Source organism: Petaurus breviceps, unplaced genomic scaffold, assembly GCF_028583685.1.
Source record: "Petaurus breviceps papuanus isolate PSGF00001 unplaced genomic scaffold, PetGlider_PUasm1.0 126, whole genome shotgun sequence".
NCBI lineage: Eukaryota > Metazoa > Chordata > Mammalia > Diprotodontia > Petauridae > Petaurus > Petaurus breviceps.
Genome location: NW_027185655.1, coordinates 12,137,037 through 12,153,180, shown reverse-complemented (window position 1 = coordinate 12,153,180; position 16,144 = coordinate 12,137,037). Strand labels below are relative to the sequence as shown.

General features: G+C 38.1%; 1 protein-coding gene across 1 annotated transcript in view; it reads right to left on the bottom strand.

Moving 5' to 3' along the window:
• CFAP299 (cilia and flagella associated protein 299) overlaps positions 1-6,630 on the bottom strand; it is a 470,324-nt gene extending 463,694 nt beyond the window's left edge. Inside the window, exon 1 of the mRNA XM_069092982.1 lies at positions 6,158-6,630. Coding sequence (XP_068949083.1) covers positions 6,158-6,181 — 24 coding nt within the window. The 5' untranslated portion in view covers positions 6,182-6,630. The remainder of the gene's footprint in view (positions 1-6,157) is intronic.
• Positions 6,631-16,144: the final 9,514 nt, after the last annotated feature.

Below are 16,144 nucleotides of genomic sequence, written 5' to 3'. Positions count from 1 at the left end.
CTTTCTTTCTTTCTTTCTTTCTTTCTTTCTTTCTTTCTTTCTTTCTTCCTTCCCTACTTCCCTCCCTACCTTCCTTTCTTCCTTTTTATATAAAAAATCTAGCTTTGAACTATGTATTACAATTTTACAAGATAAAATTAATTACTCTCATTAATCACAAATGCACAGTAATGCAAATCACAAAAATGTCTATTTACAAAGAACATATTGTAACATGCCCCCACAAAGCATATTTTTAAAAAAAAATTCAGCTCCTAATCACATTGAAAAATTGTAGCATCTATATTGGTTTCAAAGAAAACAAAGTCCTTTAGGGTGTGTGAAGTCTACAAGTCATAAAAATCTATTTTCCCAACTTACCTAATTGGGGACCTAAGTAACAAACACACTTTTAAGCGAAAATTATCAATTCAGAGATTACTTTTTCACTTAGACACACTTAATAATATTATTTTCAAACTCCTGACATTTAGGTTGAAATGGTTCTGTCCTAATTGTATTAAGCTCTTGTTACCCATTAGCCCTCAGGTAGGAGAGGGGGACGTTTCCACCTACCTGGCTCATTATTTATCACAGTATTGGGACTGGTTGAAGAATGACTAGCAACTAGGCTCCACCTGTACTCATGTTGCAGTTCAAGGAAATAAATACATATTCTTTCCCCTATTTTACCTTACACGACCATGCAAAGGGGCAAGAGCTGAAAGAACATTTTTTTTTTCCTTTTTGGAGAGGAGAAGGTAGGGCAATTGGGATTAAGTGACTTGTCCAAGGTCACATGCCTAGTTTTGTGCTAAGTGTCTGAGGCTGGATTTGAACTCAAATCCTCCTGACTCCAGGGCTGGTGCTTTATTCACTGCACCACCTAGCCATCCCTGAAAGGAACAATTTTTGTACAAGCCTTAGATACCTCTATCTCAGTAGTTGTCCAGGCCCATGTCCTTCAGGGACTGTTGAACAGTGATACAAACATGGAGGAGGGGAGCTAGCAATCTCACCCCAAACTTCTAATGCAATAGGCACAGAAGTGGGATATTTAAAGACAAACATTGTTTGAGACCCCATGTGCTTTGTAGAGAATATAATCAACAACCAAAAAGTTATTTGATTTGTTTGAGATGCATGAACCCTAAAATCTCAAGCCTGAGATAAATCAGAGAGCTTATCATAACTATTGCTGCCCCAACTTGGTAGACTCTACCAAGACTGCCCTTTGCTTTAAAAAATGCTCATGGGGTCCATTGGCTCACAACCCATTACATCAATAAATTTTCTGTATAACCTATATCTTATTATATTTCAACCCAGTTTGTTTGTTTGTTTGTTTGTCCTCAAGTGAAGAGGCATTAGGTGATGGGCTGTAGCACTGGACCTAGAGTTGTGAATAAATACCTGAATTCAAATCTGGGCTCACATTACTAGTTGTGTGACCTTGGCAAATCACTTAACCTTTGTGTCAATTGAGAGTAAATATTAGCTCCCAATTTGTAGTCAAATTAAAAAATGCTCTAAATGATTATCGGTTTGAGAAATGCGAATTTAAACAACCTCGAGATACCATTTTACACTTACATTTGGCTAAAATGATTGAAGGAGAAAGTTTCAAATGTTGGAGGGAATGTAGAAAAATTGGGACATGAATTCATTGTTTGTGGAATTGTGAACTGATCCAACCATTTTGGAAAGCAATCTGGAATTATGCCCAAATAATTATTAAACTACTTATGTCGTTTGACCCAGCAATACCATTACTAGGTCTATTTCCAAAGATAATTAGGAACAAAGGAAAAAAAACATATTCTAAAATGTTTATAACAGCTCTCTTTGTGGTGGCAAAGTACTGGAAATTTCAGGAATACCATCAAGTAGGGAATGACTAGACAAATTGTGGTATATGATTGTGATGGAGTATTACTATGCTATAAGAAATGATCAGCTCAGTGATCTTAGAAAAACATGAAAAGACTTGCATGAAATAAGGAAGAGTGAAATGAGCAGAACTGAGATAATATACAGAACAGCAATATAGTTTTAGAAACAATTTTGAGTGAATAAGTTATCTTGACTCTTATGAACACTCAACTATAGAGGACATGTGAAGAAAGATTTTATTTGCATTCAGAGAAAGAACTAATCAATAGAAGTATGTATAGGATAATTTTACATACATATGTGTGTATGTGTGCGTGTGATGGTAACCATCTCTGGGACAAGGTAGGGGAAGGGTAGAAAAAAAGGGGAAAAGGAAAAAAGAAATTTACAGGATAATTTTGTTGCATATTTGAAGTTGTGTATACTAGATTTGCAGTTTCATGTACAATCATTTTTTAAAATTGTACTGTGCTATGGAAATGCTTGTTTTGTTCCATAAGTATGTATTAATATAATAAAACAAATAAAAGGGAAAAATAATAGTACCCAAGGTTGTTGTGAGGATCAAATGAAATAATTATGTGTAAAATGCTTAGCACAGTGACAGACACTTAGTAGGCACTTAAAAATCTTTGTTTCCTTCATATATATGTATGTATATATATATACACATAAATATGTGTGTATCTCCACGTGTATATACAGAAAGGGGGAAAGTTATACACATACAGAGAGAGAGAGAGAGAGAGAGAGAGAGAGAGAGAGAGAGAGAGAGAGAGAGAGAGAGAGATTCTGAAGTAATCTTATCTCACAATTACAGAGAAAGCAAATGAAGTTGATGGAGAACCAGCTAGTCCTAACTTACCATTGGACATATAGTGGTACCTGTCCCTCTTTACTGTTTCTTTTTGTGCAAACCTTTATGGAAAATTCTAACTGAGAGGGGGGCATATTCTTCTTCAGGGTTAGAGTTGATCAGAATCTTTTTCCTGGCCAAAACAAGTCAAAGTGTAATGGAAAAAATGGCTAGATTTGGAGTGAGAGTATCTGGATTTGAATTTCAGTCAAGTTTTTTCATGTTCCTGGCCCTCACACTTGGTTTTTATCATTTGTAAAATGAAGGAGCTCAAATAAATGACCTAAATTCCCTTCCAATTTTAAACCTTTGATCTATTTTTATTCCCTTCTCCATTACTTCAACATGCTTAAACATGTATTCATCACTAAGGCAGGTAATTACACCTATGTCAGTGAATAATTGGATATGAAGATGGGCTTCCTTGAGGAAATATTGACTCCAGAACTTCAAGGGTCTGTGATTTTATTGATGTGCTTTGTCTACGGACTGAAGAATTGAGACCTCTACAATGTACTGAGTGCTCTTTGAGCATTGTTGTGTTAACAGTTGTGTCACCTTGTATCCAGCTTGGTAATGAGTTTCTCTGAACTTAGCCAGGTAGACACCGGGATGACAAATATGCAGGAAATTGCAGGGAAGTAAAATTCTTGGGGAAAGGACATGACTTGCTGGACTTAAGATGCTCAGTCTCCTAAGCTCAGCCCCCTTGACATTTGAAATGGGGGGCAGAGTAACTCAAATGAAAATAAAAAAGGGGAACCAGGAAGCCAAGAAAATGCTAGAACATGAGGAAGTGGAATCAAGCAACTGAGGAAATAACATGCTAGACTGGAGAAGAGATTGTGGAATATTATAATCCAAGACCAATTGTAGAGAATCATTATACTTTGTTTATGCAGAAAATGCAGGGAAAATGATACTGAATCTTTTCCCCTTCTTCCTCCCCCTCCATATGATTTTGTTTGGAAAATTTAATAAATAATTAAATTTATTTATATTTTGACTTTTAAAAGTCAGAACAAGATAAAGTTCTCACTTTCTTAAAGGTCTTATGAGAAACACACAAAGTGCACATAAGGTTAATACAAGAAAATACTTTCTTAACCACTTTTCAATTTGATTTTGAGCAAATCACTTAATACACCTAACTCTAAGTTTTCTCATCTATAAAATGAAAGGATTGCCCTACATCAGTGGTGTCAAACTCAGATAGAAAAGGAGGGGGTCATCATATGTACACAGGGGACCCTAAAGGCTACACTTTGGCTTAGAAAACCATGAATTAACATGATCAAAATTCATTTTCATGATTTCAAATCTGGCCTCTGACACTTAGCTATGTGATCCTGGGCAAGTCACTTAACTCTGCCTTAGTTCTTATTCTGTAAAATGAGCTGGTGTAGGAAATGGCAAACCACTCCAGTATCTTTGCCAAAACTGTTGCAATGACTGAACTGTTTAATTATATTTTTATTTTGTGAACTATTTCCCAATTACCTTTCAATCTAATTTGGTGTTGGTGCTACTAGTATTTGATACTTTTGACTTAACTGACCTCTCTTTGGGAAAAAAAAAAAACTCAGTGATTTTAATTATGTAACATTCAGCTTGGGTTTTTTTTTATTGTCATGATCACTATATATTTTGCTTTGTAAATTTGATTTACTTCACCCTACCAGTTCTGGAATCTTCATGAACATAATTTCTTATGATAGAGTAATTTTTCGATTATATTTATGTCCCACAGTTCTTTAATAGACTGTCATTTACTCCTTTTAAAAATTCTTTACTACCTCAAAAAATTGCTGCTTCAATATTTTTAACAAGATTTTTGTAGAAATACTACCATTAAATATAGTCTGTGATGATCTTAGTTAAAGAAACTGAAAAGGAGACAGGTGGTAGGATAAAAGATTAGGAAAGGTGTTTAGGGGAAGCCTGTAGTTAATAATACCCAAAGCTTCATGGAGGTCAAGGAGGGTAGGGGTTGAGAAAAGTCATTAAATTTAGCAGTTGGGAGCTGATTGAGCTGACCAGAGTTCAGAATGAGAGAGATTAAAAAGTGAGTGTGTGGTAGGGAAGTGTAGAGAAATTATATATATATATATATATATATATATATATACATATACATATATATATATATATACTTTCTAAGAGTTTATCAATGAAAGAAAGGCGAGATATCTAATGATAGTTTTAGGTGATGGTAGGATCAAGTTCAGTTGTGGGGGAAGTGGGATGGGAGAGAGGATGGTAGGTATGGACATATTTGTAGGCAGCCTGGAAGGTTTCAGTAGATAGGTAGAGAATGAAGATGAAAAGGGGCAAAGAAAGGAAATAATGCAGAAGGTGAGCTCTTAGAGGGGACAGGAGAGTACTAAGGGTGCAGGCAGAGAGGGATTGGCATTGGTGTGGAGAGGGGCTACACATTCCTCAGATATAGGAACAAAAAAGAAGAGGGCAGGTAGAGGTATAGAGGAATTTGGGGGTATGGGATGGGAAAGAAGATGGAGCTTATGGTCGATAGTGTTAAATTTCTGGAGTCATGGACATCTTTTATAGGATATGGATGAGACATTGAGGGCTAAGGGAAGGGAAAAGAATGTTTAAAATAGTCACTGAGGGTAGTGGGATAATCAATCAAGGATAGATAAAATTATCTGCATGCACAAGTGTTTACTGGAGATTAGATGGTAAGAATATCTAGTGGACCCAGTCAACATAATGAATATGACTTCTTCCTGTAGTGTTCAGTAGTTCAGCAGTACAAATATAGCAGGTAGATGGTGAGTGTTATACAGCTCTGGATATTGATATGAATTAGGTGTACAGGAGAGCAGAGGAGTCAAAAATTGAGAACAGGGTATAGTTTAACTGGTCAAGACTATTGTAAAAGAGGCATTTCCATTGTAGCATGTATTTTGGTCCTATGGGGGGGTGAGGGGTGAGGGGGATAATAGATAAGAAGATGTTCCTATTTATTTCTATACAACTATATATACTATACTATCTGTATATACTATGTACACTATTTTTATCCATCCATTCGTCTATTATCTTATCTCTCTATTGATCTATTTATCTATCTCTCTATCTATCTATCATCTATCTATCTATCTATCTATCTATCTATCTATCTATCTATCTATCCTTATGTTCCTTTTGTCCACACCATGCTGAGGTGTGAGGCCAAAAAGATCATTCCATGAGCCAGAAAAGACATCCCTTTGAACAGACCTTAACAAAAAAACCTCAGTTGTATGGCACACTTTCTCTTACAGTTTGCTGAGTGTATTTGGATTATTCAAGCCTCTCCCTTAGATTTCCTGTGAGAGGAGGTGGGGCTCCCCTCCCCACCTCCTGCTGCTATGATAATCGCTCATACATGATAGCTAGCTAGACAACGTGCTTATTTCAGCAAACCTGAGTCTGGATCACTAGGGCCATCCAGGCTGCCTCTTCTGCTTTCGTCCTCCTTTTCCTGAGTAGAGGTGACCAAGCAGTGATCTTGAGATTGACGTTTCCAGCTTCAGAGGCAAGTTCAAGAGGTTGGGAGCTCCCAGGTTCTTCATTCGGTCTGAGCTGCAATCCGGGGAAGCTCTCCTTGAGAGTAATACTAGACTTCTCAGAGCAGATGCACACTGCCAGGAAGATGAGCCAGAGTCATGCCTTTGCTTGCCAGGAGATATGTACCTAGAGGGAGTTGTTTGGGCAGAGCTGAGGTGAAAGCTAAAGCACTATGCAGTGGCCCCAGAAAATGTTTAATGTTTTGATGGTTTTAGTATCTACCTTCTGGAGAAATACAAGAGGAGTTACACTTTACTATTTCACGTTTAGTCTTTCTCAATTCCTGTTTTATGTATTAAGCATTTCTTCTCTGGTGAAAGAAATAAATAACTGTCCTATATCCCATCTGTATCGTACATCATGTACCTTTCTGCTGTTTTGGGGGAGACTTAGACTTAAGCCAAGCCTAAGTGTTAAATGACTGGGGGCTCTGGGTTGGGATACATGAGCCAGAGCGAAACACTCAAGAGTTTGAGTGCTTTCTTTAGAAGCCAAGATTCTCCATCATTGAACTGAGGCCATGAGAGCCTAAAGCTGGGGCCTCTTTAAGCTACTGGGTTGGTGCTAGTTTGTTATTATGTTGTGAAGAAAGGGAAATGAATCAGAACAGGGGTGATGGACTGGAAGAACAGGGAAGTATGGCAGAGATGAGGTTAGAGGGAGGACAAAGACTAAATTTTAAGAAAAAGATGGTGGTGGTTGTCCTTTGTTCTTGAAGAGGATCAAAATGATCTCATTATGTTATGCTGACTGTAGCTGATCAGACCAACATGAGCTCAGAATGCTCTACCACAGATTGAGCACAAATAGTCCATGTGAACATTTGAAATGGATTCTTTAAATTTGCACCTCTCATATTTCTTTTGAGCTGCTTTAGTTCTGTTGTGTTCATAAAGCATAGCACCGTATTTGATGCAGGCCTGCCATGCTGAGTAATGCTTTGCCAGCTTCTCCCATGCTATACAATCGATTCCCAAATTATTCAGAGAGACCTTGAGATTGTGTTTTTATTGCTGCTTCTAACCACCATGTGAGTGTTTGCCTTGTGTGAATTCTCCACAACATTGTCTTTTAGGCAGGTATGATTTTGGCATTTGAACAATGTGGCATTCCCATCAGAGCTGCACTCTCTACAGGAGAGTTTGAATACTTGGCAGTTTAGTTCAAGAAAGGACCTCAGTGTCTTGTACTGGCATCCTGCCAGGTGATCTTCAGAATCTTCCTGAGACAGTTCAAATGGAAGCGAATCAATTTCCTATCATGGTAGTGGTAGACTATCCTGGTGTCACAGGCATACAACAATGAGGTCAGCACAATGACTGTAGACCTTTAGTTTGGTAGGCAGCCTAATACCTCTTCTCTACCACACTTTCCTTTGGAGCCTCCAAAACACTCAGGTAGCTCTGGCAATGTGTGCGTCAACCTCATCATCTATGTGGACATCCCTGGAAAGTACACTGCCAAGTATTTAAAACTTCCATTTGCTGTAACTGATGTTTACACATATGGATGATGGAACACCTTGTTTCTTGGTGTTAATTATTAGGCCAAAATTAGCAGAAGCAGCAGAAAATCGATCCGCACTTTGTTGCATCTCAGCTTCAAGAAGGTACATTGAGTGAATAATTATCTGTGAACAAAAAAAATCATGCACCAATCTCCTTCCACTTTAGTCTTGGCTTGATGGTAAAACGGTATGTGTGATGTTGTTTGATCCCTGCATAAATTGGATTTAAGTGTGACAGAGCTGCATGAAGTCATTGGCCTCAGTGTCGCTTCCAGAGTCATCACTAAAATACAGTGGCAGGACAGAATCAAGATGAGTGGTGATGGTTCAGGATGCCGTGGATGAAATCAGTGTCTTCAGTGTCTGACCACACTCTAAGGTTCCACAGTGCCTACTTCAGGAGCCTTTATGACCATTGGAACAAATTATTCTCATCCACCCATTCCACCAGGGGAATTCTTCACATGCTTGGGGTAGGTCTCCCCATCCAACTTGCTGAAGGGTTTGAGACCCCTTGGTTACCCTCAGCCTGGTTTAGGCTGTCTGTCAAAATGGTTCAATGGGGCATGGCCACTGCACATGTTGTAGCTCCTTGGTCACAGGCGAGATTTGGGTGCATCAGGTAAACACCAAAGGTGGTAAGCCACTCTGAAAAGGGATCAGCAGCTCTCGCACCAGAGAACACACCCTACACTTACTTAAGAAGACAGAAAAAAGAGATGCAAGGATGGGAAGCTGAGATCAGAGAGGTTAATTGAGAATTGAAAATAAGAAAGAGATTATTTTTATACAATACCAAAACTATAAATACTCTGTCTGAACTCATTCCTCAATGTGTGGAATGCTCTCATTCCATTAAATGCATTTCCTCCTAGTGATTCTGACATGCAGTGGCCAGTGTACAAACCTTGCTCCTCTGCCCAAACTCACTACTCCCTCACACTTATCCATCTTGACCCCACCACCCCAATGTCCTACTCCAGATGATTCCTCTTGAATTCCTAATCATTCTGCTCTGCCTCCTGAAATACCTTCTCTATAATTAACAAGCTTCCTTCAATCTTCTTTTCCTTTCTTATTTCTTCCATTTTCTTGACCTTGCAGAAATATGGCTTCCTTCTGATGCCATCATTTCCCTTGATACAACACCCTTTTGAATGCTCGTTATATTTACTCTCATATCGTCTGACTCATTGGTCCTGGAGGGTGAGTCCAAATTCTCCTTGCTACCTGTTACCATTTCCAATTCTCCCACTACCACCTTCACAAAGCAGCTTCTCAGCTTTTGAGTTTTCAAATTTATTCATCCAATCCAAATTATGGTGGCTATTATTTATCGATCCCCAAGACTTTCTCCTTCTTTCTACCATAAATTCATTATGTAACTTACAGACTTTCTCTTCTGTTCATTTCCTCCTCTCATATATATATTGATGCCCCCTCAAATACCCTAACTTTCCATTTCCTCAGTCTTGAATTTTCTGTGACCCATTCCTCCATTATACCTTAGGTACAAATTGTCATAGGGAGATATTGTCATACCCTTGATTTTTCAATCATCCACATCACTTACTTGTTAATGAACTCCTAAGATGCCTTTATCTAGCATAATCCCTATGTTTGATAAAACCCTAACCCTATTTTTCGTTCTCACAATTCCATTCCCTTCACTCACAATGATATCCTAGGCCTTCACTTCTGTTTATTACATTCTTCTCCCTCAAGTGGCTATGTTCCTTGGTGAACCAGCTCAAATATATACTCTATCTGCTTTCAAATCCTTTGCATTCTAATTGTGTCTTACCAAACCTTAGCCTTCCGTTACTCCCATCATCTACCAACTTTGCCGCTATTAACGTACTTTTGAATAACATTGAGGGAAATTTCAAAATTGCAAAATTGGGTCCACTACAAATTTCTGCAATCTATTCTTGACTGGGCCCTCATTGCAACAAAGAAATCATTCTATTAATCTCTAAACTAAGTGATTTACTATCCTGGTCTCCACAGACTAAGAGATCACTTGTTTTAAACCTTGCTCAACTCTCCCCAAGCCTACCATGGCATCTCCTTATCCATATTCTTAAAGACATTTGAGAGCCTCCTAATTCCTTGCCCCACTCCTGTGAAATATTTTTTCTTCATCCTTTTTCCCCACTTCATTTTGTTAAAGTCTTAAATTCCACCAAATTAAAGAGTAATTTAGTTCAAGAAAACCATCGTCTCTTAATTAAACATACAAATACTTATGAGTAGGATCAAACTCAGGTGAATCTGTTCAATCACAATTTTTTTAAACTAACAACTAGGTGAGATCAGCTGTACTGAGATGCTAGAAATTTGTATGGGCCAGAAGGTAGATAATTTTGGAGTATGAATAATTGGGGGAGTCGAAGAAGACTGGGTAGCAAGGTGAAGTAGAATGGTATCCTTAGTGCCTCAAGAGTGGTCTGAGAACATAGTGACTTGGGGAGGGAGGCTATGAAGATTTGGGAAAAGGGTACAGAAAGGGAGATGAAAGGATATCAATGGGAAACTACCTATTTTAGAATTTGTCTAAGGTCACGTATATACCCAGGAAAGAAAAAAAAAAGCAATGACATTTTTTGAAAGCAATGAATCCCTTGATCTCAAGATCCAGTATTCAATCAAGGAATTTTAATATTTCAGCTGAACTAATTTATAACTTAAATATGATTTAGCTGGGGTGGCTAGGTAGTGCAGTGAATAGGGTACTGGCCCTGGTATCAGGAAGACCTGAGTTCAAATCCAACCTCAGACATGTAACACTTACTAGCCGTTAGACCTTGGGTAAGTCGCTTAACCCCAATTGCCCTCCAAAAAGCAAAAAGCAAAAAAATCATCTCTATCTATCATCTATCTATCTATCTATCTATCTATCTATCTATCTATCTATCTATCATTTAGTGTGCTAGCCTGGAAACTTCACATCTCATAATATTGCTGCTATGGAAAATTGTATTCTGAGTTCCAAACACTTGACTTCCAATAATTTTTTAAACAATTAAGTTCTTGTCTATCTTATGAAAATAAATAATATATAGAATTACCCTAATTTGGGCAACACAAATGTTCCTGAAAGTTGTTTGTAAATCAATTTTGAATAAATTGAATCTTTTCCAAACGTAAAGAGGGCCTCTTCAAAGTATAATATCCATTTCCGATATGAATAATTGCCCCTGATTCATTTCATTTGAAGTGTAGATTACCATTTGTCAGATTTTCTTGAAGTGGGGTCACTCATACATTAATAATATGACTAGTATTGTCTTAGGAGACAATGTAAGTGAATTTTCAGATGGGGAAATGGAATTGCATAAGTTAAATTTGTCTAAAGGTAAAAAGAAACCCACAGTTTTGGTTACCCTTAAGGCATAAAGAAAAGAGCCCTGGGGCAGCTAGGTGGTGCAGTGAATAGAGCACCAACCCTGGAGTCAGGAGGGCCTCGGTTCAAACCTCAGACACTTGACACTTAACTAGCTGTGTGACCTTGGGCAAGTCATTTAATCCCAACTGCCTTGCCTTCCCCCCTCCAATTTTTTTTTGAAAGAGCCCAACCTAACAAAGTATGGTACAGGATGAAAAATGCTGAATTTGGAATGAGATCTGGATTCTAGTCCTGGCTTTACCGCTGACTATGTGACTTTACTTTAAAAGGCTGGTTTCTTTGTCTGTAAATAAAGAGTGTTAGATAAATTGTAGCATCAGATAATATGATAATTATAAAGAATTCAGATAATTAGGGAATAAATGATCTAATACACAATAAAATAAGCAGAACCAGGAAAGTTATATGGACACAATAACTGTAACAATATATCAGGACTATGTTCTGGCTCGTTCTCTCCTAAATCCGAGCTGCTATATCAAACATGTAAGGTTCTGTTTTTTGTGGAGAATCTTTTTTTTTCTCTTTTACCATGGACTTTAGCCCTAACTGGTACTCTTTCCCATCCCCATTGTTAGAAATAAGTGCTAATATTTCAATACCATTAAACAACTTAATATTGGTTGGCTTTTACAAAAAGAGAAGATAAGTAAACATCCCCCCACCCCCAACACCCACATTTTGGGGCACACTGTTCCCTAAATACTTCAGTCTCTGGAAAGGAGTAGTCTCAACACTTAACAGATTCTTCACAACATTAGTTCCACAAAGTTCACATACAAAGATTGCAGCTCTACAGAATATGAATCCTTGGCACGGCTGGGCTGGCATCCTACAATTAACTCCCAGAGGCCACTCCTTACTCCTTAGAACACTCATACTGAAATGGATTTTAGAGTATCTGCCTGTACTCTGACTCCAAGATTCCTCTGACTCAATCTCATGATTTTGTGAAATTTCTGAGATCGGAGACTCTACTCTCTTCACCTAAAATGGAAAAAGAACAAAGGAAAAAGGCTGAGGACCAAGGCCTTCTCAGGACACATGGCTTCAGAAGGGGGGAATGCCCAAAGATCTTTACCCTTACAGCAATTTAAGGTTATCCGATGCTGTGATTGAATGAATCTACTAAGTCCTCCCAGGAACAATAGGCAAAAAGAGTGAAACCAGGAGACATGCTAAGGACTTTTTGAACACTTTCATAGCAAGCCAAAGATCTTCTTCTTCACCAGAGGTTCACCAATTGGAACATTAAGGAAATCCCTTGAATGTTGCACAATCTCACCAGCTTCCTTTATACATCATCCCAACTTCTCTGGAAGCAGACTCCCCAGCCTTTCCCCATGAAAAAGCTATATCAGCTAAGCAAACTGATGGGGTCAGCCATTGCACCAGACCCCACTTACAAATGTAAACAAAAAAAATTAAAAATCATTTAATTATAATGGCACAGAAAAGAATTGAGGAAATGTACCATTTTCCCATCATTGAAGTGGTGAGGGTCTATGGGAGTGAAATATTCTATATGCTCTTGTCCTAGTCATTTTATTGGCTGGATTTGCTAAACTTATTTTTCTTTATTTAAAAATCTTTGTTACAAGAGATAGCTTAGTTTAGGGGGTAGGGGATATTTGGAAATGAAGGTGGTAAGGAAACAAAAGACACACCTAAAAACAGTTACTTAGAAGTTAGAAGACATAATAGCTCAAGGTCCTTCTAACTCCAAAATGGTATGTGTATGTGCAAAACAAGTCATCCCCTCTTACCCTTAGAAGATTTTTGCCGGGATTGCCGGGAAATTGGTCCCATTTTTTCATTTGTTTTGCTAATTCGGAAGTGACTGGAGAGGTAAGGAGGAACCTTGTTCACCAGCTTTTGAGGCTGGCAATTCGTTAGCCGTAAGCCCTGCACTTTGGTCACATTCTATTTCCTGGAATTCTCTCCACACCACATATGTTTAGGCCAATGGAGGTGATGGTCCTCTCAGTTCCTTGCATCATGCATTCTTACACTATGCTCCCACAGACAGGTCACTTTTCAATGAATCAGGGTAAGATAACTGAGCAAATCTGGGTGTTACATAAATTCTAATTCCTATTTCCGCAACCAGTTCAAACATTATTGACCCCTATTTGATACACATGATGTCTGGGCTTCACTCTGTATCCATTGCAGCTAAGGAATTTGAAAGCAAAGGTTTGTTATATGTAGATGAACACTGGATGCCAGCTATCTGTCAAGCATTGCAAGTATTCAGCCAGCTAGTGCATTAAGTTTTGGTTTAAAGCCACTCTAAATGATTTATTGTTTTTAAATTATTTACATGGCATTATTCTTTTCTTGTAAAATGCAAAAGTGCTGTCAGTAATATCTCTGCAGCTCTGTTATGAATGTTACTACAAGTAAATCAGGGTAATTAAGGGCTTCATGTTACAAATACTGGCACGTCCTATACCAGCTACCATTTCACTGATGATAATAAAACTTGCATGATTTCCTTACATTATATTCACTGCATCTTCCCACCCCCTGCTCACAGTAATTACTTGGGGCATGATCTCATAGTCACTGCAAGCAGAACTCTCACTGAACCCAACAGTGAATATTACAGGTGTTTAGTGGTGGTGAGGACAGAGGGAAGGGGAGAGAGAGTTCCTGACATTGCTTTAGGGATATGTGATGTCTTGGCAAGTGAGGAAGAAAAGAAATTATTCTCAATTGCTCCTAAATATATCTAGAACAAATTTTAATTATGTATTACCAAAATAAACCCTACGTTCCGGATTTGGATAGTATTGATTCCAGGAATTTTCTTTGAGAATCTTTAAAGTGAACAAAGACTAGTCATATATGTGTGTGTGTGTTTGTGTGTGAATGTGTGTAGACATCCTTATGCACACACACACACATATATATATACATACATATATAGTCACAATTGTATATTATGTAATATGCATACATTGTATATGTATAAGCATCTATTATATATAATAAAATTATTATAAATTATACACACATACACAATTGCGTATACATCTCTATTTTATACTGGGTCTGACATGAAAAAAATAAACGAAAAAGCTTTGCTAGGCTTTAACAGTTAGGATGGCACCCAACATACAAATAGGCCAATGGGTACCTCCATAAGACTTGGAGATAATTAAAAGGGGATAAATATAAAGTCAGCCAAGACTTAGGTGGCACCTTACCCAATCAGATCTTTTGTCAGATAAGCTTAAAATGCCTAGGAAGGCCTAATGATTAACTAATTATTTGATAATATCGGGGAAAAGTGGATCAGGGAGAAGACTTTGCAAGCACAGAAACTACAATGCTATACATGTAAGAATATGTGTTTATGTGTATATATGTATACATACACACAGATAGATGAATATATAATATACATACAGATATATATGTACACATATATATGTATGTATGTGCATACACAATATATACATACACATACACACATATTTGGCTTATAGGTGTCTTGATACATGATCTGAGATCTGATCCAATTTGCAAAAAGAGAAAAGAGGCCTAGAGTGTCATCATCAGCACACCTTGCTTAGAGGGGTCGGGATGGGGAGAAGGGGCAAGCAAGTTCCAGGACTGATCAACCTTGCATCATCCCCCCACCAGAGAGGAATTGTGCTGGGATTATAGTTGTGTGTCACACTTCAAATGTCTGTAGTCTGGAGGAACATGTCTAGATTTCAGAATCTTAGTCGCTACCACTGATTACTCTCAAAGGGGAGATAATTCTGAGCTTATGCTCACTTCCTTAACCCTTTCTATCAAATGCTGATTACAGAAAAGATTGTCATGAATAATGCATAGTCTCCTTTATTAATGGAAGCAACAGACAGAAATTGGAGAAGCTATACAGGTTAGAATATTTCTAAAAAGCAAAGAAGAGTAAATGAACTCTCTAGCTTTCCTTCACTAAGGGGAGTCCACTCTCTTAGGGCTGCTGGCACTGGAAGTCACAGGACATAACTGGGGCTGGCTCCCCTACATGTCTTTAGCTCCAGTTATACACTCAGAAGTTCATGACTTGCCCCTTGAGACAAGGTCTTTTTTTACAGTACTGCCTAGAAATCTCTCATATACAGGTATACAGCATTTTTCTCAGGTTTCTTTTAGCCATTCAGGATTTACATCTCCCTTTGAGTACACAGCATGAAGTAAGAGGGCTGCTAATATGAATTTCAGGTTTCGGTGGAAGTAGCGTCAGAGGTCACTGCCACAGAAAAATGAAATCCATAGTGAGAAAGGGAGGAAGCTTAATTCTCCTGAAAAGGGAGCCAATTCTGTTGGACTTCTCTAGGCAAGGCCTTGTTATGCATAGATACATTCTAAGTTTGAGAAATAATTTTAATTTTTTTTTTGCTTTCTTTTGGAGGGGGGAGGGCAGGGCAATTGGGGTTAAGTGACTCGCCCAAGGTCACATGGCTAGTAAGTGTTAAGTGTCTGAAGTCAGATTTAAACTCAGGTCCTCCTGACCCCAGGGCTGGTGCTCTATTCACTGCGCCACCTAGCTGCCTCTAATAATTTTAATTTTTAATAGTACTTTCCCACATCCAAAGTTCTTTTGATACACTATCTCATTTGATCCTGGCAACAATTTTGTGAAGTATAGTACAGGTCTTAATATGCCCATTTTATAGATGAGAAAAAAAACCCGAGGTTCAAACAGGTTATGATTTGCCCAATGCCGCAAGGATAATAAATGCCAGAGTTGGACCCAGATAACCTAACAAAGTCCTGTGAACTTTATTTGAATGGGTAAAATACAGAAATCAAGAAGAATGTAGTAAGGAGATTTTTTTCTTCCTTCCTTCCTTTCTTCCTTCCTTCCTTCCTTCCTTCCTTCCTTCCTTCCTTCCTTCCTTCCTTCCTTCCTTCCTTCCTTCCT